This window comes from Morchella importuna (genome assembly GCF_003444635.1).
Source record: "Morchella importuna strain M04M26 chromosome Unknown Morimp01GS027, whole genome shotgun sequence".
Lineage (NCBI taxonomy): Eukaryota > Fungi > Ascomycota > Pezizomycetes > Pezizales > Morchellaceae > Morchella > Morchella importuna.
In genome coordinates, this window is record NW_025763424.1 from 596,670 (window position 1) to 616,627 (window position 19,958).

At 47.4% G+C, this 19,958-nt stretch overlaps 9 protein-coding genes across 9 annotated transcripts; 6 read left to right on the top strand and 3 right to left on the bottom strand.

Moving 5' to 3' along the window:
* Positions 1-736: 736 nt before the first annotated feature.
* Positions 737-1,577, top strand: LAJ45_08075 (uncharacterized protein; the record flags this gene model as incomplete). The annotated part of the gene is made up of 2 exons (XM_046117629.1): positions 737-1,045; positions 1,173-1,577. The coding sequence occupies 2 exons, from the start codon at positions 737-739 to the stop codon at positions 1,575-1,577; spliced, it is 714 nt and encodes a 237-aa protein (XP_045969278.1).
* Positions 1,578-3,454: 1,877 nt separating this feature from the next.
* LAJ45_08076 (uncharacterized protein) lies at positions 3,455-5,230 on the bottom strand (the record flags this gene model as incomplete). The annotated part of the gene is made up of 6 exons (XM_046117630.1): positions 3,455-3,748; positions 3,811-4,014; positions 4,067-4,200; positions 4,263-4,586; positions 4,658-4,985; positions 5,039-5,230. The coding sequence occupies 6 exons, from the start codon at positions 5,228-5,230 to the stop codon at positions 3,455-3,457; spliced, it is 1,476 nt and encodes a 491-aa protein (XP_045969279.1).
* A 3,991-nt stretch (positions 5,231-9,221) lies between these two features.
* Positions 9,222-10,070, bottom strand: LAJ45_08078 (uncharacterized protein; the record flags this gene model as incomplete). The annotated part of the gene is made up of 4 exons (XM_046117631.1): positions 9,222-9,240; positions 9,302-9,602; positions 9,671-9,794; positions 9,861-10,070. The coding sequence occupies 4 exons, from the start codon at positions 10,068-10,070 to the stop codon at positions 9,222-9,224; spliced, it is 654 nt and encodes a 217-aa protein (XP_045969280.1).
* Positions 10,071-10,416: 346 nt separating this feature from the next.
* Positions 10,417-11,106, top strand: LAJ45_08079 (uncharacterized protein; the record flags this gene model as incomplete). The annotated part of the gene is made up of 1 exon (XM_046117632.1): positions 10,417-11,106. The coding sequence occupies one exon, from the start codon at positions 10,417-10,419 to the stop codon at positions 11,104-11,106; it is 690 nt and encodes a 229-aa protein (XP_045969281.1).
* A 253-nt stretch (positions 11,107-11,359) lies between these two features.
* Positions 11,360-13,128, top strand: LAJ45_08080 (uncharacterized protein; the record flags this gene model as incomplete). Its single annotated transcript, XM_046117633.1, has 5 exons — positions 11,360-11,382; positions 11,481-11,482; positions 11,540-11,556; positions 11,632-11,639; positions 11,838-13,128. The coding sequence occupies 5 exons, from the start codon at positions 11,360-11,362 to the stop codon at positions 13,126-13,128; spliced, it is 1,341 nt and encodes a 446-aa protein (XP_045969282.1).
* A 26-nt stretch (positions 13,129-13,154) lies between these two features.
* On the top strand, positions 13,155-14,561 carry LAJ45_08081 (uncharacterized protein; the record flags this gene model as incomplete). The annotated part of the gene is made up of 1 exon (XM_046117634.1): positions 13,155-14,561. One exon carries the CDS (start codon positions 13,155-13,157, stop codon positions 14,559-14,561), a length of 1,407 nt encoding a protein of 468 aa, XP_045969283.1.
* An 821-nt stretch (positions 14,562-15,382) lies between these two features.
* On the top strand, positions 15,383-16,085 carry LAJ45_08082 (uncharacterized protein; the record flags this gene model as incomplete). Its single annotated transcript, XM_046117635.1, has 2 exons — positions 15,383-15,842; positions 15,907-16,085. 2 exons carry the CDS (start codon positions 15,383-15,385, stop codon positions 16,083-16,085), a joined length of 639 nt encoding a protein of 212 aa, XP_045969284.1.
* A 484-nt stretch (positions 16,086-16,569) lies between these two features.
* LAJ45_08083 (uncharacterized protein) lies at positions 16,570-17,379 on the top strand (the record flags this gene model as incomplete). The annotated part of the gene is made up of 3 exons (XM_046117636.1): positions 16,570-16,660; positions 16,750-16,869; positions 16,928-17,379. 3 exons carry the CDS (start codon positions 16,570-16,572, stop codon positions 17,377-17,379), a joined length of 663 nt encoding a protein of 220 aa, XP_045969285.1.
* A 514-nt stretch (positions 17,380-17,893) lies between these two features.
* LAJ45_08084 (uncharacterized protein) lies at positions 17,894-18,541 on the bottom strand (the record flags this gene model as incomplete). The annotated part of the gene is made up of 3 exons (XM_046117637.1): positions 17,894-18,121; positions 18,173-18,439; positions 18,494-18,541. 3 exons carry the CDS (start codon positions 18,539-18,541, stop codon positions 17,894-17,896), a joined length of 543 nt encoding a protein of 180 aa, XP_045969286.1.
* Between the last annotated feature and the right edge of the window lie 1,417 nt (positions 18,542-19,958).

The window sequence follows — 19,958 nt, forward strand, 5'->3', positions numbered from 1 at the left end:
GCCATGAGGTGTGAGAGTGATGCTCACCGGGATGGGGGGAACGTTACGCTAATGAGGGTGTGTGGCATGGGGGGTGGGGGGGGTGGGGGGGGGGGGCGCTGTTGTGGGAGCTTGAGTGGATTTAGGTTTGTCGGGAGCTGTGTAGTGTGGGTGGCATGGGCGGCTTTTGAGGACCGGTGTTTTGGGCAGGATGGATAGGGGCATATCTTTGCTGGGTGGATGATGTTTCTTCTTGGGTGAATTCAATGGGCTTGCAGGTCGAGGGGAGGTTGTGGATATCGGTCTGCGGGTGAGTGTGGGTTCCAGCTGGTGTTTGGGATTCACTTCCTCATGATCGAACGATATATCCAACTCAATCCATACTCCCAGCCTCGACATCCTGGCCATTCCAACGCCCAAACTCTGCGACATGTGCTTACTCTTACTCCTACTCTTATGTACTCTTACTCGCACATGCAGCAAGCAACTCGCCGCACGTGGTCTCTCCCTCACTAGCACCGGAACCCCGGCACCGGCCGCAGATCCCCCCGCAAAAAAGCCAGCCGAGTGACATCCTGTGATTAACCGCGGCACGCACGCCTTCCGTCTACTTGATCATTACCCCCCGGAAAGTAACAATTACTAAACCTCCATCCCAACCACCACCTCTTAAAACTACAACATCACCTCTCACCCAGCCTACACACCCCACCGACATACCCATATATAAACCCCACCACCGCCCCACCACGAAAAGATGATACGCCAACCGTCCGGCAGCCCCGCCGCTCTCTCCCTCGACGTCAGCATCGACACATTCACAATCGCCGGTATCAATGCCCACGTCTACGGGCTCTCGCAGCTGCCGCAGAGCGGCAAGATGGATAATGCCATTGAGGTGTCGGCGCTGCATCTGCTGAACCCGCGGCTGTGTGATCACATGTACATGGCGGGGATTGCGAAGACGGTGCTGGCGGACTTTTACCAGAAGCAGGCGCAGGGGACGATGGTGGGGAGGGGGCTGATCTGTGTGGCGTTTGATCAGAGGAACCATGGGGAGCGGGAGGTACTGCTTTCTTCTTCTTCTTCTCCTTCTACAATTCTCTTTCTACAATTCTAGTCTACTCTACTTCTACGTGATATATAATATGGCATACGTATACTCATAAAATCTCTATCTATACAAACGGCAGGTCAAGAACCTCGCCAACCAAGACTGGCGCTCCTCAAACCCCACACACGCCGCCGACATGTTCAGCATCTACCACGGCACCTCCCTCGACCTCTCACAGCTCATCACCTATCTCCCCACCTACCTCTTCCCGCGGCGCCACTCAGCCCACACACTCACCCAGCACCTGGTCGCCGGCGTCTCCCTCGGCGGCCACGCCGCCTACCTCTCACTACTACACGAGCCGCGCATCACCGCCGGCGTCGTCGTCATCGGCTGCCCGGACTTCCTCACACTCATGGCGCACCGCGCGGCGCGCTCAGGCATCGCGGGGGGCGTGACGGGCGCCGCGCGCGAGTTCCCGGAGGACCTCGTGGACGTGGTGAAGGGTGTTGATCCGGCGGCGCTGGGGTGGAGCAGATTGTGAGGAGGGGGCTGCTGCAGGGGAAGAAGGTGCTGACGTTGAGTGGCGGGGCGGATCGGTTGGTGCCGGTGGCGTGCGCGGAGGGGTTTTGGGGGAGGTAAGGGCGGCGAGGGAGAGGGGGGAGTGGAGGGGGGAGTGGAGGGATGTGGTGTGTGAGGGTGTGGGGCATGAGTGTACGCCCGAGATGGTGAGGGAGTTGAGTAAGGCGGTGAATCGGTGGGTGGAGGAGGCGGCGGCGGAGGGGAAGGGCGAGGGGAAGACGGGGGAGGGGGTACAGTCGGTGTTGTAGATGGGGTGGGTACATTGGCTGGATTGGAGGGAATTGGCTTTTTCTTTTTCTTTTCTTTGTTGGGGAGGTGTGGCTAACAGTTTTTTTTGCGTCCCTTTAACATTGTGCAATTTCCTTAAACCCCCCATTCGTAGAAAAAAAGCACGGGCTATAGATCATTTCCCTCATGAATATTTCTGCATACCTTATTACAGGCCCCAACTCCAATTCCAGCCAGCATTGTAGAGTAGGTATCTGAAAAAAATAGTGAATATTACTCTCACCATTAATCCGCACCGCCAAGAAAAAATAACCATAAAAATAGTGGGAATATACATACCCGATAGCTAGAGTAGCCTTCCATCCATCCCAGCAGCTAGAGGTCCTCCGATCTGTGGCCGGATACCAATGATCACTTTTGAACCCCCCCCCCCCCCCCACAGATCATAACCGTGCCCAGCCTCCCCCCCGGCACAACATGATCAATACAGTACAAGCCCGCCAAGTACTCCAAGACACACCAACCCAGGCCCGTGGGAATATCTGTTGCTTCAATGCACTGCACACGATCCCATTGATCAATGCAACGTGGTGCCCAGCCCAGCCCAGCCCTGCGCCAAGTGTGTTCGGCCTGGGCATGCAATGGGCATTGGCAAAGCTTGGTTGGACAACGTACATACGGCTTGCTTTAAATGTGTTCAGTGCAATTGAGCTATGTACCTACTCTACTCGTAGTTTTTTTGGCGTTTCCGGACTGAACTGGGTCTGCCTGCATACCACCAAAATATGGTTGTCAAGCACGATTTACACCCCCAGTCCAGTCCGGAAACGCCAAAAAACCTACGAGTACATATATCAAGGCAGCTAGCCCGCCCGGGGTAGCTATGGGGTAGGTAGTTAGTTATGGGGGTATATATATACGGGGTATAAACTTACTTTATGTGGCCGGAGTGCGAACTCGATTTCCTATATAGCCTAGCTATGTACTCTAGCTAGCTAGACTGCCGTGTCAATGATCGTTACCCGTTGAATGGCGCGATTTGGGAATATTGGCAATAGCCATATATCTCGGCCTCGTCAGGCTTAAGCCTTGCAGTGTTTAATTTAATTTACTCAGAAGTTATCAATATATACCCTTAAAATCTTATCAGATCGGATCCTCTTGGCAACAGTTTTGGGGTTAGCTATGGACATGGCCATATGGACTAGCGTCTAAGGATGTTCTCTGCTAGGTAGTACTTAGGTTTCCCTATGTGGAAGATCAAGCAATAATCACCTGGCCCTCGATCCTAGCTGCTTGCCACATTTATTTGGGCTTCCCCGCGCGCGCAAGTGAATGGGTGTTGTAAGTATGTACGTGTAGCCTCACTAGCTTGAATCCAAGGGCATTTCTCCTCTCAGGTCTGTCTTGAGTATTGCTAAAAGCCAAGGTTAAAACTTCAAGATAGTTTGATTCTACAGCCAACGGCCATCTTAATAAATGGAATTCTTTTAATTTCATGGCCTTTAATTAAACACAGGCTTCCCAGGTACATACATTCATCTCGAAACTTTTAAAATAAGTACTAAAGACCGATATCATTATATTCAAAGATCGCTGTCTAAGTAGATCTTAGTTCTTCCGGCCATCACCCAGGTCGGGAACAGTCTCCACATGTCCGGCCCCTCCCGCCTTCGCCGCCATCTCCACCTCCTCCGCCGCCCTCATCTTGTTACTGAGACCCTGGTCTTCACCCGCAGCTGCAGCAAGCTCGAAGTGACTTCCGCGCTGCTCAGTCCCGCATGCAATCCAGATGAACAGGAGCACGAAGATGACCGACATCATAGCCGCCTGGGTGCTGCCGTAGTCAGGGCGCTCCTCGCCGTGGATGTAGATGATCAACTTCTCGGAGATGGCGGACGCAACCTGGGCGGCAGGCGCAGCAATCATGTTCCCTAGCTGGTAGGCGATACCGGGGAAGGACGAACGGAACTGTGGGGGCGCAAGCTCCTGGAGATGGATAGGGACGACACCCCAGGCGCCCTGAACCATGAATTGGATAAGGAAGGCGCCGAGAGTGAGGAGGCGCCAGTCATTGGGGAGTACCCAGAGGGGATTAGGCAAGCCCCGATGAAGGTGGCAATCATAATGGTAAAACGACGGCCGAGGAATTGGGAGTAGTAACCACAGATCTGAAAAATTAGTTAGCTATAAGTTTATTCCGGGGCGTGAAAAGAGCCTTACAGTTCCACCAACGAGAGCACCGGTTTTACCAATGATGGTTGCCTTGGATGACATCTCAGGTGAGAATCCCTTGGTCTGTTGCATGTAGGTTGGGTACATATCCTGCGAAGTGTGAGACATACAGTTGAAGAGTGCTATGGAAAGGATTCCAGTTAGTCCTTGAACTCCTCAATATGGAGGTATATTGCGCTCATACCCATCATGACAATAGCATAAAGAGCTCTCTTCCAGTATTCCCTCATGATCTTTTTTCCATCTGCCAAGAAGAGCTTAACCTTCTCCTTTCCTTGCGGCCCTTCACGGTTTGCCTTTGCTTCAATGAACTGTCTAGATTCAGGGAAGAAGACACGGGCAATGGCGACAGCCATCGTGAGACCAGCGCCAATGTAGAATAGCACTTTCCAGCTGTGCGGGGAGCCGGGGACGATGTATAGGTTGAAGACCGCCGCAATCAAGTAACCAAGGGCATAACCTTGCTGCAAGATTCCTGAGAAAAGCCCTCTGGCTTCCATGGGCATATCTAGTAATGGTCGTCAGTAAAAAAAAAAAGAAGAAAAACCGTAAGAACCTTCATAGATAATAGAAGCATACTTTCAAGACCCATAGAGGCTGCAAGACCCCAGATACCACCCATCCCAATACCAAAGAGGGCACGGACTCCCAAGAACTCTGAAAATGTCCCACAGAACGCGGTGGCCAGCTGCAAGGCAGCAATAATAACCAAGTTGATGATCATCGGCCATTTACGCCCGTAGAGATCACCAGCAATTCCAAAAATCGCAGCACCAACAGAACGGAATAGCAGAGTCAATGTGATCGACGTTGCTATGTGCTCTCTGTGTTGATCGTAATATACTGCCAACCTGGAGAGCGAGAGTGAGACTGTATGGAAATCATATCCGTCCATAGTCCATGCCATCTATAAACTATCAGACTTTGTCATGTTTATATGGGGGGAGTAGTGTCACTTACCCAACCAACAAAGAAAAAGAGATAGTTCATAGCCGTTGGTCGGCATACAGTCCTAATAGGATTTTCGACCTTCGTCCTAGGAAGCTTGCCATAAACAGTCTCTCCATGTTCGTTGATGTAGTGACCTTCACCTGTGGTGAAGATTTCTTTGATGTGCTTCCAAATTCTCGACATTCTTGAAGGTTCAGCCATGATTGGTGATCTTTTTGATGTCTCACTCGGTTTTACTCGGTGATGTGAGATGGGATGAGGAGTATGAGCGGGTGGGAATCCGCGGGCTTTTGTAATGACCTGTTGCTAGTGATATGAGATCATATGAACCTTCTTATTGATTTTGGCCATGTAGAACACTTACCCAAGCTGTCTAAACTATGACAGAACTATGAGACTACTCGAACCCCTGAAAATTGCGCTCCTCCACACAACTTTCAATTCCTCATGCGTAAAACGTTTCTCCGATGTCATGGAGCTCAGGCGATATTATTCCCCGCATCCCATTCGTGGTGTTGCAGGGTGCAATAGGAGGATGTACTCTTGCCTGCAGTGGAACTACATATCCACCCATGAAAAAATAAGGCGAGATCGTAGCCAAGGAGCATAAGTTCCCAATTCTGGGGCACGCTTCCGTTTTTTAGTTGCTGCACTACTTTTGGTCGCTTACTTGCTTAAATGTACGCCCAGCTTCGGGACAGGCTCCGAATATGTAAACCCTCCGGAACTATGCAGACCAGCCGGAAACCTTCAGTTCTTCATTGATCAGAAAACCTAGACACAGATAAGCCTCCCCTCTGAATCCTCAGGTATCTCTCTTTCATAGATTATACTCACCACAAGTTTTATCCGGCTGTAACGAATAACCCACGAGGGATATAATTCCTTGTTCCGCTGATGTCGAGGTTATCTTAATGGTTGGTACCACATTTCGTGATAGTTGAGATATTAATATTATCATTTGACCTTAACCATTAAAATGAAATGTGAAGATCCTCTGCCTTGGATTTTTGATATCCCCGCACTTGTTCTGGAAGCCAAGCAAATGATCCTTTAGTTCATCGAGAGTATGTACGGTAACCAAGGTTTGTTGTTTTCTCACCTCTTACTTGTCACGATAACACGGTAACTACAACTACATGTATGTAAGACGTCGCGCACCCATGCCCATCTTTAAACTTAATCTCTAATCGGATAGCTATCACTACGAACTTCCAATCTTGGTATCAGTACGGCCATTTTCCATGCACGATACTCTAAAAAAGAAGGCAGGAATGCGTACATAATCTTGTGATGATGGTTCGTTATGTTTTTCCGTGCGGGGGCGGTTGTGATTTCTCAGGATTCAGGATGGTCCAGCTGCAGTTTCAGCCTTGGTAGCCCCGAGTACTTTGGGTGAGGTTGATTTTAAGCTTATGCATATGTTAGGGAGGTGTAGATACTTGCTCACTTTGGAATAGCAGGTTTTTTTTTAAAAAAAAATCAATTGTCAACCCTAAGCAAACGAAATGCTTTGTTATGTGAGAGAGGCTTGTGTTGGCGGAGAGTGCGCCGTTGCCGAGGTGCATATCGCGTTCAACACCAAGACTCCAGACTCTGGCCACCCACCTCTTCAATCAAAATATCTTTTTGTAGGTGAGAGTTAATTTACAATATGCTGTATGCTGTAAAGCTCACAAAACCACTGACAATATCATGATCAGCATCTCTAGGCCTGCTAAGGCCCCAAATGTCGCCCGAAAGAAACCGAATACCTAGACACATGAGAAAAACTCCTCTGTGCCATCGGTCTACAGAATATACATCTTGGCGAGGTTTATTGCGCCTAGAGTACGGGCGAAAGGGTCGACTTGGGCACACCGAGGCGCCTGCGGTCTTGGTATGTGGGGTACCCGAAACTCTTAACTCGCCAAGTACATAAAGCCACAGCACCATCCCACCAGAGATAGAGAGGACTTCTCGCCGAGATTTTTTGACTGCACTTTCTCACCGCCCAGAGATGTTGGTACGGGGAAATATCGGGCAAAGGTGTCTTGAAAAAACGCCAAAGGAAAAAAAAGCCTCCTTGGAGAAACCACCGTTATGGATCCGAGATCGTGACCTGACGGAGACTGCCCCGTCCAAACCTGGTCTACTGTCTGCTTAGGCCAAGTAGGTTACTGATCAAATTTATGCATAACTCTAGACTGATCTACCATATGTGGAAAGCGGGGTCTTGGGACTTGATAGGTCGCAACGTTAAACATGCTGGCAAAAACGTGGGATCATGGGGTGTCACTCGACCCCATGCAAACCAACACACAACCCTACTTTCCCCGGACTGTGAGTTTATCTCGAATAGGAAGGCATTTTCTCAGCAAAGTTTGCAAATAACAAGCATGAACTCCACAACCAGCAGTTTAGTCGGTCACTAAGCCGATCGTAACGTTAATCACTTCCTAGAAAGAGGGAGGAATTGTAGATGATCCGATTACTACCAGGCTACCAAGGAATCGGGGACCCCACTACAAACTATGGTTTTGGGGTGTTTGTTACCGCCAAATTAATTAGAGGTTCCGGGGAATGCCGGGTGAATTTGAGGTTGAAATGGTGGACTACGCACTACAAGTTCTGTAGAACGGGTAAAAACTACGATTGTTATATTTGAGAAATACTAACATACAAGCGAGATGGAGATATCCGGGACGGTTGGGAGTAGGTATACGTACCCAACAATCGTTCGATAAATGCACTCTATCATAATTCGTGCCTCTCCCAGGTTTCAGCAATAACCTTTAAAATGAGCACATACTTGAACTCTGGGCGTACATTAACATGGCATATATGCCGAAGAAAATGCCGAAGCAAACACCGGTCAAAGCCAAGAAATTAACTAATCTACTATTTGAAACTATTTACGATAGGAATGTTCGTTCTTTCGTTATTCTTACACCATTAGAACAAAAAAACAGTATAGAATTACCGCAGTACTAGATGTAGTGTTGCAGAGTTAAACGGTAAATACCGAATTAAAGAATAAACTCTGGATAGAGCACGAGTTTGGCAGGAAGTCGGGCACTAAGTACTTCCACAAAAGTTCCTGCATTCCTGCAGAAATTATTGACTACATGATTACTTCCTATTCGGTCCAACTCGTGCAGCTAAACATTCTGATATGTATAACGGACCTAGGGTCATTCTGTGCCTATAACCGGGTTAGTGAAATCTAAGACAAATTCCTGCAGCTATGAAAACATAACCTCCGTATATTTCTGCGGATGACAGATTTATTTCTGGAAATATCCAGCTAAAGAGCTTAAATTGAGGGCAAAAAAAAATCCCTCTACCTACCATATTTATCAAAATTACAGTCGCACTAAGCGGCTATAGTACTTGGGGGTTTCTTGCCTTATTTCATCCAATAATTATACAAAAGCTACATGCATATATATGTAGGTACCGCGGCAATACTGTCGACATCTAGAGGGGTATTTTGAATATGAACTTCACCCGTTATTTGCCGATTGATGCTGCCGCTATTCTGTCCGTACTTTTTCTTATTGTACCCCATTATCCCGGAGTCTCTTGGCTGCATAAATTTGAATTTTTCTTTGGATACGTTGACCAACCTGAGTGTGATGAAAGACTTTGAGGGCACCCGTAATCTAACGGCCTTTATACGAGATGGTCGGGGAAATCGGGTGATAATTCCACCCATAAAGATTTGTATTACTTTAATACCGTAACTATGAGGGGCAACCTTCTTTGAAAATCGATAGCATCCAATCATTTCCCCAGATTATGTCAACATTACTAACATTTATCTTCAAGAGAAACCTCCCAACAAACCTCCCTACTAAGGGGGGAACCCGAGAAATCGTCATAGAAGTCTATTCTGCATCACGAGCCAAAGCCTAAATCCACAGTGCATCAAGTCCTAACCTAGGACGCTAAAGTAGTTTTTCATGACCTTTTTTTGTCCTTATGGACACCACATATCACATGATATATCGTTTCAGGGCGTTCATGAAGGTATGAAGGGACAGACCAGAAACGATATCTGAGTAGGAAAAACAAAACAAGATAAGATATCGAAATTAACGACACACACGTAACCGGCTAAGTATTTGGCAAAAGGATTGCAGAGGGATTAAAACTGCAGAAAGAAAGACACAAGGGGCTGTATAATGATAGAAACAATGATATGGTGTATCTAGATGAGATGCTTGGATCTGTTTTAGGAATAAGTATTAGCGCTTTGGTGTCATTTTTTTGGAGTGACGATGAACTGACCTGAAATAAGCCCTCAGATAAACAACTTGCCAAGCTCCAAGTCCAACAAGTGTAGCCATGATAGAGAAGGCAAACCACTTCACACGCTCATTTGTCGACTCGTTCGTATCGCGCAGTTTCTGCTCGCGCGTTCGCAGGTACTCCATTTGACCGACAACCTCTGAAACAACCTCCTCAATGCGTCGCAACTCAATTTCGACAGGCTTGAGTTTCTCGGCAGCTTGAATGGCAGACCAGTCACGCGCATCAGCGCCAATATCAACATCAAGCTCAACCGAACGGGTTGGGCCATATGGGCGGCCTGGTGGTTCAAAGTATTATTAGCTCACATGATACGTAGGACTACTAGCTGAAGGAGCAGGAATATACCATCATCGAGGTTGTTCTCAAAGCATACATCGAAGGCAGCATTGGCATGGGAAGTGAATGCCATTCTAGCTTCGCCGACAACATCTTTGGGACGTCCGTACTCGTTCCCAACTGCATCTCTGATCTAACCACCCCCGAGGATTAGCTTTCGCGACCACCAATTAATCAGTCGGTAGGTAGTAAAACATACGTGAATGTTGACTTGCTGCCCGTCACCCTTGTGTCCGCTTACAGTCGCCGTCACAACTACCAGTGTGTCCTTTGCGACAAAATTCCTGATACATCTTTGTCGATGACCTCTAGGCTCGGCGGCGATGTCGAACTTGAGAGCTGATCCGACAACTGAGAAGAGTGAAACGGCCAATACGAGCAATGACGGTATACTTGTTGAGGGTTGCATATTTGAATTAAATAGCGAGACGAGTTGCGGGTGAAATTGGTGAATCCTTATGCCTGATCCGAGATATTCGTGATCTATCGTAAAAGGAGGTTTCAACTTTGGGGATATGTGGTCACTCTAAACCACCACTAAAATTCTTGGTGTGCTGATGTGGCGGTGTCTATTGAGGCTAGTAATTATCAAGCCACAAAGCACGTGAACCGAGAACCGAGCTCCCGTCGCGTTTGTTATCGGGGATGGGCTCAGACAGCTCGTTTGACCTTCAGCTCGCTGCTTGACCGACAACACATTCAAATATCATTTTCAAATATCCCATTGCCTTCCACATTTATCCTCAATTTCAACAATGTCACGTCCCAGAAGATCAAGGAATTTACTTGTACCAATTGGCATTTCTGTTACGGCTGCTGTAGTTGGTTTGGGGCTCTACTTCTGGCAACAAAACTCCTCCCCAGCTTCCTCCTCCAGTGGCCCAGTGCCGCAAGATCAAGAATTGTCAGATCATACTAGAGCGGGTGAAGAAGACGGACTAGACCAATCGCAAGCAAAGCAACGGCCAAATCCTACCGGTTCAGGCAACAAGAGAACTGTCGTTGTAGTAGTCCGAGAGGGCGCCCCAGGACTTCTCTGGAATATACCAACCCCACTCAATCTCAAAACCACAAACGTTTTTATCCTGGTCCACTCTCCACAATCTGGTGGTAAACCGGAAAACGCGTACAAAGTTATAGGAAACATATTTCCGGCGGACTATCCTCGAGAATATGTTTTGCCGTATACGATTGATGGGGCGCTCCTGCCATTAATACGACATCTGGCACCAGAGGTGGTATATATGGACGAATCCCTCGTTGGAGAAGATGCTGCGTCAGTAACAGGGCTATTGGAGGGCAATTGGGTGGGGGCGGTCGTCGTTGCTACGGGAGACCGCTCAGGGAGCAGTGAATGGCGTCAAAACGTCCAAAGATTTGGAAGGCGATGTGCGGTCGTCGACAGGAGCGGTATCAGGGGAGACTGGGCCGGAAGAGTAGGTTAAGGGTATGCTCTTCTCTGACTCCTAACTAAGATTGGGTTTCGCAAGAAACACTCCTTTGTGGCGACTGTGACAGTATTGGAATGTAATCAGTGTGGGAACTAGCTAGCTTTGCGAGCTTTTTTCTCTTTTGCAATCAGCGAAGCTAGCATGTTTGAATAGGTGCGGGTATTCAGAATAAGAATGTATTTTATGTTAGTAAACGTACACCACCTACCTGCCTATATGAAGTATTCTGGGCCGCTGTCTGCTTATTATGGCTCTAAGAGATCCTAATCTGTGGGTAACAAACTGTCAGATACCTTGCATCTGTTAAAAGAAAACACGCAGCATGCTAATTTTTACATCTGCATACGTATACCTAAATATTCAATCAGAGGTGACTAAGGTTCTATTTCTGCTCATCATATTCTATCTACGTACTCGTAAAGTTCAGACTTCTGTGAAATAACGGTATTGCAATCACAATCGCAGTAATTATACCTTTTCAGATGATACAGATGAGGCAGTAGCTGACAGTTTGACAAGATAAGACGGTAGCTTACTATCCTTTCCAAAGAAGGGGAAATGTCCCAAACCTCCAGGTTGATCTCAGGCCCCTGCTTCGCCGGTCATGTTCTGCGAATTATCTTTATATCCGCTTTTTCTTTCTTCGTTTGGACATGGCCTGTTCTTTCGAATCCACTGCCCTGCAAAGACTATTTTGATGGGAAAACTGTTTATCTACTCGATAGAGATAACCACCTGGTTCCACATTTTGTTGACACTGGTTGTCGTCTTTCCCGGAGACAGAATTCCCGTTGGAACGAGGAGTCCGGCTTATCTAGCACGGATAACCGTTACAGCGTTCACCATCGAACCGGAGGGGCACTTATATCAGACATCTCCCAGGTCAGTAGCGAGAAAGGGGATAAACCAATTTTGCTTGAGAGGACTGGCCACTCAACCTCAGGGATAACCAAAGATGTGGGTTGGGATGAAGATGAAGCAATCCTTGGGATCATGAGTAACCACTTGGTTCGATCAGAGTCTGCAACCCGTGATAATACCGAATATGACGATGGGAATTGGAGAGAGGAAGTCAATGCCTTCCATAGAGAAAATCTTGGGAAAGCTTGGGAAAGGGCACGCGAATCGATACGCCAGGCTGAAATGTTGCAATCAGCTAGCGAAACATTAGCGCCTTCCGTTTCACCCCCTCCGGGCCCGTACAGTAACTACACTGGGCAGCTTAAACACAGTTATTCCGTCATTCCTAGTCCAAGTGTGGTCGTGGAGAAATCCCCTGCGATAATTACTCAGGGTGTTGATTCAAAACTACAGGATGACACTATGGAATCCTACGCGGAAAGCGATGATAATTTAGATATTGTCCCGCCGATAATTATAACACCACCAGAGATGGACGAAGAACCTGAACAGTTTTCAAACTTTGAGGAGTTCCCTGATTTTGAAGAGTTCTCCGATTTCGAAGAATTATTTGATTCCAAAGAAGAATTGTCCGAGTACAAAGAAGATTTATTTGAGGCAGAAGAATTATTTAGATCCGAGGAACCATTTGGACTCGAAGAATTATATGAGTCCGGGGAATTATCCAAGTCTGAAGAATCTTTTGAGCCCGGTGAATTTTTCGAGTCTAAAGAGCCACTCGTTCTAGAGGAATCAACCAAGGATTTCAGTGTTGAGGCAGTCACTCTCAGCAAGGTTTCCGCTTTGCCCCCAATCAGTCATTATAGACCCTCCAAGAATTTCAACAAGGTTTTGGCAAAGGCAGTTGGCCTAGGCCTATTGATGGCTATACCCTCGCTCATTATCATTTGTGCCTTGTCAAGAAAAGGACAATATATCTGGATTCGAACAGTTAACATGAATGATCTCGCATTACCAACCTCCGACCATGTTCGTTATGAAGGCGGGTCTAGAGCTTCAGAAAATCCGGGTGTAACGGCATCCATAGAGGGTGGTGAGAATACAGCAACCACGCCGAGAGGGGTCCCCCCGGCACCAACGGTTCCAATACCCTAGAGAGACAAAATATCGGGCCCAATACTATGTCAGAGAGTGCATCCAACCTTGAGAGCCTAGAAAGACCAGACATTGGATCCAGGCATGGTGTTGAGAGTACGAGCAGGTCAGGTTTCGCATCTATACATGGTGTTGAAAGCGCGAATAGATCAGGTCTCGCTTCCAGACAAGGTTTGGATGGTGCAGATTTCTTCTTGGGGTCTATTGGGCCCGTTCCTGTTAGGAAGCCAGGGATTTTCCAGCGCTTATTTGGCTGGGGCGTGGAGCATAACGACAATCTTGAAGGGACTCCATTACATGCTTCTTCTTCTACTACTAAACAAAGTAATAAGACTCGCTCTAGCCGGACTATCAGTAGTAATAGAACACCCGATCCCAATCTTGTGAGTGAGGTTTGTGAGAGACTGATCCGCGAGCGTATGAGTCGACTGTCAACAATCCCTATTACTAGTGAGGACGAGGGTTCTGGTATTCACGAAGTAAGAGAATTGCCACCATCATCTATCCGAGCTCCTGTAACCGGTGGTGCATCAGGGACGCAGGGTAGTGCAGTGAAACGAAATCCTCAGGGGATCCTCAAATCACCCGGAGATAGTTATGGACCAGATGCCTTAGGAGAATTACATCTCGCTGATCATGGTGATAGTAGCACCCGTGAAGATAATCAAGCGGAAGAAGCAGATAGCGAGGGAAGCAGCTTGAAAGGAAAACCCTCTCGGCTGGTAAGATTTGACGGCAGCGCTGATAAGGTAGACCCACAAGCTAGAGGGGATTTTGGGAGGTCTTCTATTAGAAGATATTTATATCCTGCAGTTGAAGATGACAGATCTTCTTTAGAGGCAGCATCGGCTTCGGAGAGTAGCACTCCTGAGATGTCTGACGGTACGGTTATAAGAAAGGAAAGGAAGGGGGAGAGAATAGGAGGCATGTGGGTAAAGGCTTTCAGTGACCCTATGGTAGCAAGCAGAGATTCTACAGACCTCGGAGAAATGGACGTTGAGCTAGAGCAGCAACTAAGTAGAGACGGCGAATATGTGGATTCTAGTAGGGGGACGTCTATCGGCGACGACAGTACTCTGGACGGGAACTCTAACGATGAGATTGTGATCGTTGACGGTCAGCTGCCTATGGAAGAGGGGCATAAGCCTACACTAGAAAGTCCTATTGATATACCCAACGCGAATACAGGCGCAGGGAGAGCTCTAGTATTAAATCCTCTTCCCAGAAAACAAACAATAGTGGATATAGCTACACAAGGGATCGACATCGACAATAACGAAGCTGTTGTCAGTGCCTACGGGGCGAGAGAACAATTGCAGACGTGGGATAGTCAAACCAGTAGTGGTGGAAGTTTGCTGAGCACAGGCTATTTCACGGAAACCAATAGCAGTGATCACGAGAGTGTCGAGGAAGTTGAGAATTTTCCTCTTTAATGCGTGCGGATAGGCCAAGAACTAAATGAAGGGTAATTTAATTATGAGGAGGAGCGGAAGTGATGGAAGTCATCCGGTGGATATCATTCAAAACTCTTGCTCTTGTCAAGATTCTCTTTGAAGGTACTTTTGCTTTATTCTTTTTTATGTTATTCCAGTGTAATAGCTTGTTTGGAGAACGGGGAGAAAATTGGTTACTAGATGTTACAGCCATTGAATGACCAGAAAAGCTTGTTTTAAAAGGAAGAGAGAGCGAGTGATCGCTCGTGATTACACTTACGGCTCTTTCCGAACGTTTTTAAAAACGCTGCTGCTGCGTAAATTATCCCAGGTGATGGGTTCTCTTATCCAGCATCCACTAAACTACTCTCTAAATCTTTAAATTCAAAGGTTTAGCTCGTTTTAATTATATCAACCTGGGTTATTGTTTCTCGCCAGCCCTCAGCAAGCCCTTAGCCAATCCACCTTAAACCATTGATCATTTAAATAAACCAGATATAAAGCTAAGGACGGTACCCACGAAATATACGGCCCCAATGCCCCTTACTCATTTGTGATGCCCGTGAGAATTATCATAATCCAGAATCCTGTGGCGGCGAGGCGGTGCAAGTAGCCCCCTGAACAGCTGAACGCCAAGAAAGAGGCAAAGGCTGCGGCTCTTTTATTCCCGCAGTCGTCATCGGAGATCATTCGCTCCCAGGCCACAAAAACAAGCCCAGCTGCTGTGAGCCGATCGACTCATAGTTATCATCCGAACGAGCTCCCCATAACAAAATCAAAAACCAAAGGAATAATACCCTCGGTCCTGGTCCTACTGTACAATGGCTTCAACAGTCCTCTACCGGTCGTTCCACCCGCTCATGCGGAGCGCTCGCTCGCCCATCCTCTCCAGCGCCCGTCCGAACCCAACGCTCCTTCTCCGGCGCTCGGTGCCGAAAGTCCGATTCTACAGCAGCAGCAACACTACCGCTGCGCCGGCACCGTCGCTGTCGCAGCGCCTCAAGGCGCTTTCGAAGGAGTACGGATACTCGGCGCTCGGTGTGTACCTGGCATTGTCTGCGCTCGATTTCCCATTCTGTTTTCTGGCGGTGAGGTATCTGGGGACCGAGCGGATCGGGCGCTGGGAGGAGGCGGCGGTTGGGTTCGTGAAGCCGTATTGGACGATGCTGAGACATAGTGTGGGGTTTCCCGCGGCGGAGAAGGTGACTGCGGAGGGGGAGGAGGTGCATGGGAGGTGGGAGGAGGTGGAGGGTGCGGAGAGGGAGGTCGAGAGGAGTGCTAGTATGTTATCCCCTTTCTGGGTGTGCTTTTGAGTTAAGTGAAGCTAATGGGTGTTGCTGAATAGGTCTCTGGACGGAGCTGGCACTCGCATATGCGATCCACAAATCCTTCATCTTCATCCGAGTCCCGTTAACTGCGGCCGTTACTCCAAGGGTTGTCAAGGTGCTCAGAGGCTGGGGATGGGATATTGGTAAGAAGGGAAAGCCAAAGATCGGAAAGATCCCCGGTAAGAAGTCGGATTAGATGCTAGGGTTTGGTACTATAGGATAGCTTAGACGAAACACTCTACTTACTTGTATCTTCTTTTTCTATTTTTCTTTCTTTTTTACTGCTGTTGTTGGTGTTGGCCGGAATAAATAGAGCGAGCGGTGAATTGTATACTTGTGTTATACCAGTGCGGATTCTACTGTATATTAATTGGGAGAGTGGAGTCAATGATTGTTGTTGGAGCTTGCTCTATGAGAGCTCCTATGGCTTTTTATTTGAAATTGAGATGAATTTCTCTCACATTGATGTTTCACTGAAACGAGTGCTACTAATTGAAACATATCGCGGGGAGCTTGCATGCGTCAACTCCCGTCAAGTAAGTCTTGGCGTCGACGTCAATCCTCACAAATGACAGCCCCCAAACATCTCACAACCCAATCCCCACGCACTCCGATCATTGATGCTTCACAATCCTTAACAAAACACCTAATTAATATAGAAAACCCCTACAAAACCCAAGATGTCAGCGACAACAACCGGAAACATCCTAAAGCGCGTATGGTACACCTTCAAGTCCTACCGTCTACCCTGGCGCAGGCAGACATTCATCGGTCCTCCTCCTACTCCTCCAGTTCTACTTCTCCATCAGGTGGATACAGAAGCACAGGAAGTAGTGCTGATACAAACTCCTTAAAAACAGGCATGGACCTCGACGGAAACACATACTGGGAAATGAACGACACGCTCAACCGCGGGCGTCCCCGACGCATGGTAAAATACAAAGACTACCAGCGGGACTACGTCGACTACAAACTAACCCGTAACCCCTCCCCTCCTTCCAGCTTCTTCCCTCGTCCCTGTAATTGACACAAGAACAGCCCAATGGCATCAATGGCTGCGAGCAACCCGCACCGACCCGCCCACAATCGCCGAGCTCGAGGGCGACATCGTACGCATCCAGCGGCTGAAAGTCAATGCCGCACTTGCTGACGCCCGCTGGGCAGCAAAGCCCTCATTACTCAATGTTGGCCCACACCCGCCGGCGGACAGCGTGCTGGAGAGTAATACGAAGTTTGCGGGCGACAGTGGGATGATGAAGGATCAGACGCAGGGGCGGGGCGAGGTGGGCTCGGATCTAGGTGGGAAGAACATGGAGAGGAAGACTGTCGAGGGTGAGAGTACGGCTGGGAGGGCGCATGGGAGTGGTGTTCAGGGCGGAGATGAAGGGAAGGGTGGGGTGGTGAAGGAGAGGGATCCGTGGAAAAATGCGGATAATAGAACGGGGGGGTTTATGCCTGGGGAATGGATCCCGAATAGGATTCGCAGGTAGAAAAGGTTTGTAGTTTGTGGGTTGCAGGATGGAGGATGTATGATAGGAATCTTCATTTCTACAGAAGTGAAAGTTGCTTCTCATGTGACGAATTCTAACTGAGGTTTAGAGGACACCGAACATGACAGGAGATAACTGGCCAGACTTTCCAGGAGTCATTTATCAAAGCATTCTTGTAAAGGAGAAAACTTTATGCACTTAATAAATTAGTATCTAATTGCTAAGAGTGTTCCCAGGTATCTCGTATAAATGAGCTAACATTATGTTTTCCAAAAAGATACAGTACAAAACCAACAATTAAACACCACACCCATCAACCACTACACCATACAAGCTTCATACCCGCCATATAATACATTCCACACCATCTCATATCCTATATATACTCATACACTATCAAATCGCAGCCACGGGTCACTCAAAGCTTAATTTCGCCACACCTGATATAAAAATCCCCAACGATTGGTAAGGGGGATTATCAACACTTCCAACCAACAGCAATTAGCTAGAAACTTCACACCGGCTGGCTAGTCTGGCTCATGGGCCTGACACCCTTCATGTTGACCCTGCCGCGGCTGATGTGGTTCTGGTTCTTCAGGTTCCATAGATTAATCAACAGACTGCCCAAGAATGCCGCAAAGGCGAACCACTCGAAAGCCGTCATGGCGTTCGCCTCGCGGCAACGCCGGCTCTGCGAAACGTATCCGCCACCGTTGGTGATGCCATTATTATGGATAAAGTGCTGTATCCATTGTCAGCATCATACATAAAGGTGCTTAAAGGGAAAACTTACGAAGCTGCTGCAGGAATTTCCATTGAGTTGTGCGGCCATGGCAATACCGGCGCACAGATAGAAAATGGTGTTGAGGGCATCGAGGATTGTCATGAAGAGAGGACTCGCGATACGGTCTACTACAGTAGCCGGGAAGAGGTATAAATGCGTCACTGCTGCAAAGGCGGCGACAAAGATTGAGTAGTTCACACGAGTTGGAGTGCCGCCACGCATTTGCTGCTGTATCAAGGCACCTGAAAGCGCGAGCACCAGGACCGTGAATATGAACTAATTTGGATTTTTAGTAACCTGCTGGACAAATGGAATTATCGGAATGCAGACCTGTAAAGTTCGGAGAATAATGTGGATCATTTTTATTGCAGAGGGCATTATTGCTGATTTCTCAAATTTCTGAATTAGAAGGAATTATCTGAGGCGGTTTAGGAAAAGGTGCGAAATGGTTTCTGGTGAAGAGCTATAAAACGAGAAAGGCGAACGGTAAAGGGTCTATATACCGAGTTCATATGGGGATCTTTTCTCTGTCATGATGAGGTATGATCTATGTCATTGATCGGAGGAGCTTTCCCCACATGCTAGTGGGCTAGTGGGTCATCCTGGAGCCGAAAAAAACACCTATAGAACAAACCTTAACTTCAAGGGTTGTAAGTTTTTTTTTTTTTTTTTTGCAATTTGATCATTTCCCGTAAAACGGATCATAGATCGGTCCTAAAACGTAGAAGAAATCAAGGAGGAATTCTTTGGAGGTGCGCCTGGGAAGTTTTAATTCCTGGTAGATTTTTATATTTTTAATTTTTATATTGGCTTTGTTTGTGTTGTTTGTAAACCTTTGTTAAATTCTCGGCTACGACGTCACCCTTGACGCAGACGGCCAAGAAGCTAAACAGATTGCTTGGAACGGGAACAAGTCATCGGACATACTCCCATAAGCGACCTTCGGATAGAAGTGGAGTCTCACCTTAACCTCAACCCAGAGCTGCGACAAAGTTTGCAAGGGGGCGGCAAGTATTTACTGGAAAGAAAGAGTTTCGTTTGCAAATATCCTTTTTGGGGCTTCATGTGTTTCAAACCTAAAGACTAAGAAACACCCGAGTGATACTTCATGAGTCGGGTCCCAAATCCTTGCTCTGATCTCGAGCGATTATCGACCATTATCGAGACCTCTTGAGATGGCAATTCCAAGAAAACAACTCAGGTCTCTAGCTATATTGGTGTTAACGTGATCCACATTTCACATTTCCGGAAGTGCCAACATCCCAACAATTTGTTGAACTCCTTCGATCGCGACCTGTGGGTCATTTTGGGCTGTTTCTATTATTGAAATGGATACAGTCTACTATAGTTGACTAAAGCATGGGAAAATACTAATCAAAGTCTTTGTTGTCGATGCTCTCTGTCAAATTCTCGAGGCTTTGATATTAAGTGTCCAATTTTCACATCGATGTTTCTGGTGGTACAATTCAAAGTAGAATATCGAAGTTAAGTATCGAGTTGGGGATAAGACAGAAGTACATGTAGAGCCTCATCGGATCTCAGGGAGAGAACAGATCTCAGCAGATACATGTACATGTAGTCATGTCTTATTATGGGAACACGTTCTAAAACTGACTTAACGTCCACAAGGGGGAGGAGTATCACGCAGAAGTAGGTACGTGTAGTCTCGTGCCCAGCCTGTGTTCTTTGATTCTCGGCGCACAAGGCACATGTATCTTTATCCATCCATCATACCGCCCAAAAGGAAAGAAAAAAAAATCCAGGCAGCAAATAAAGTCTTCTAGGTGATGACACA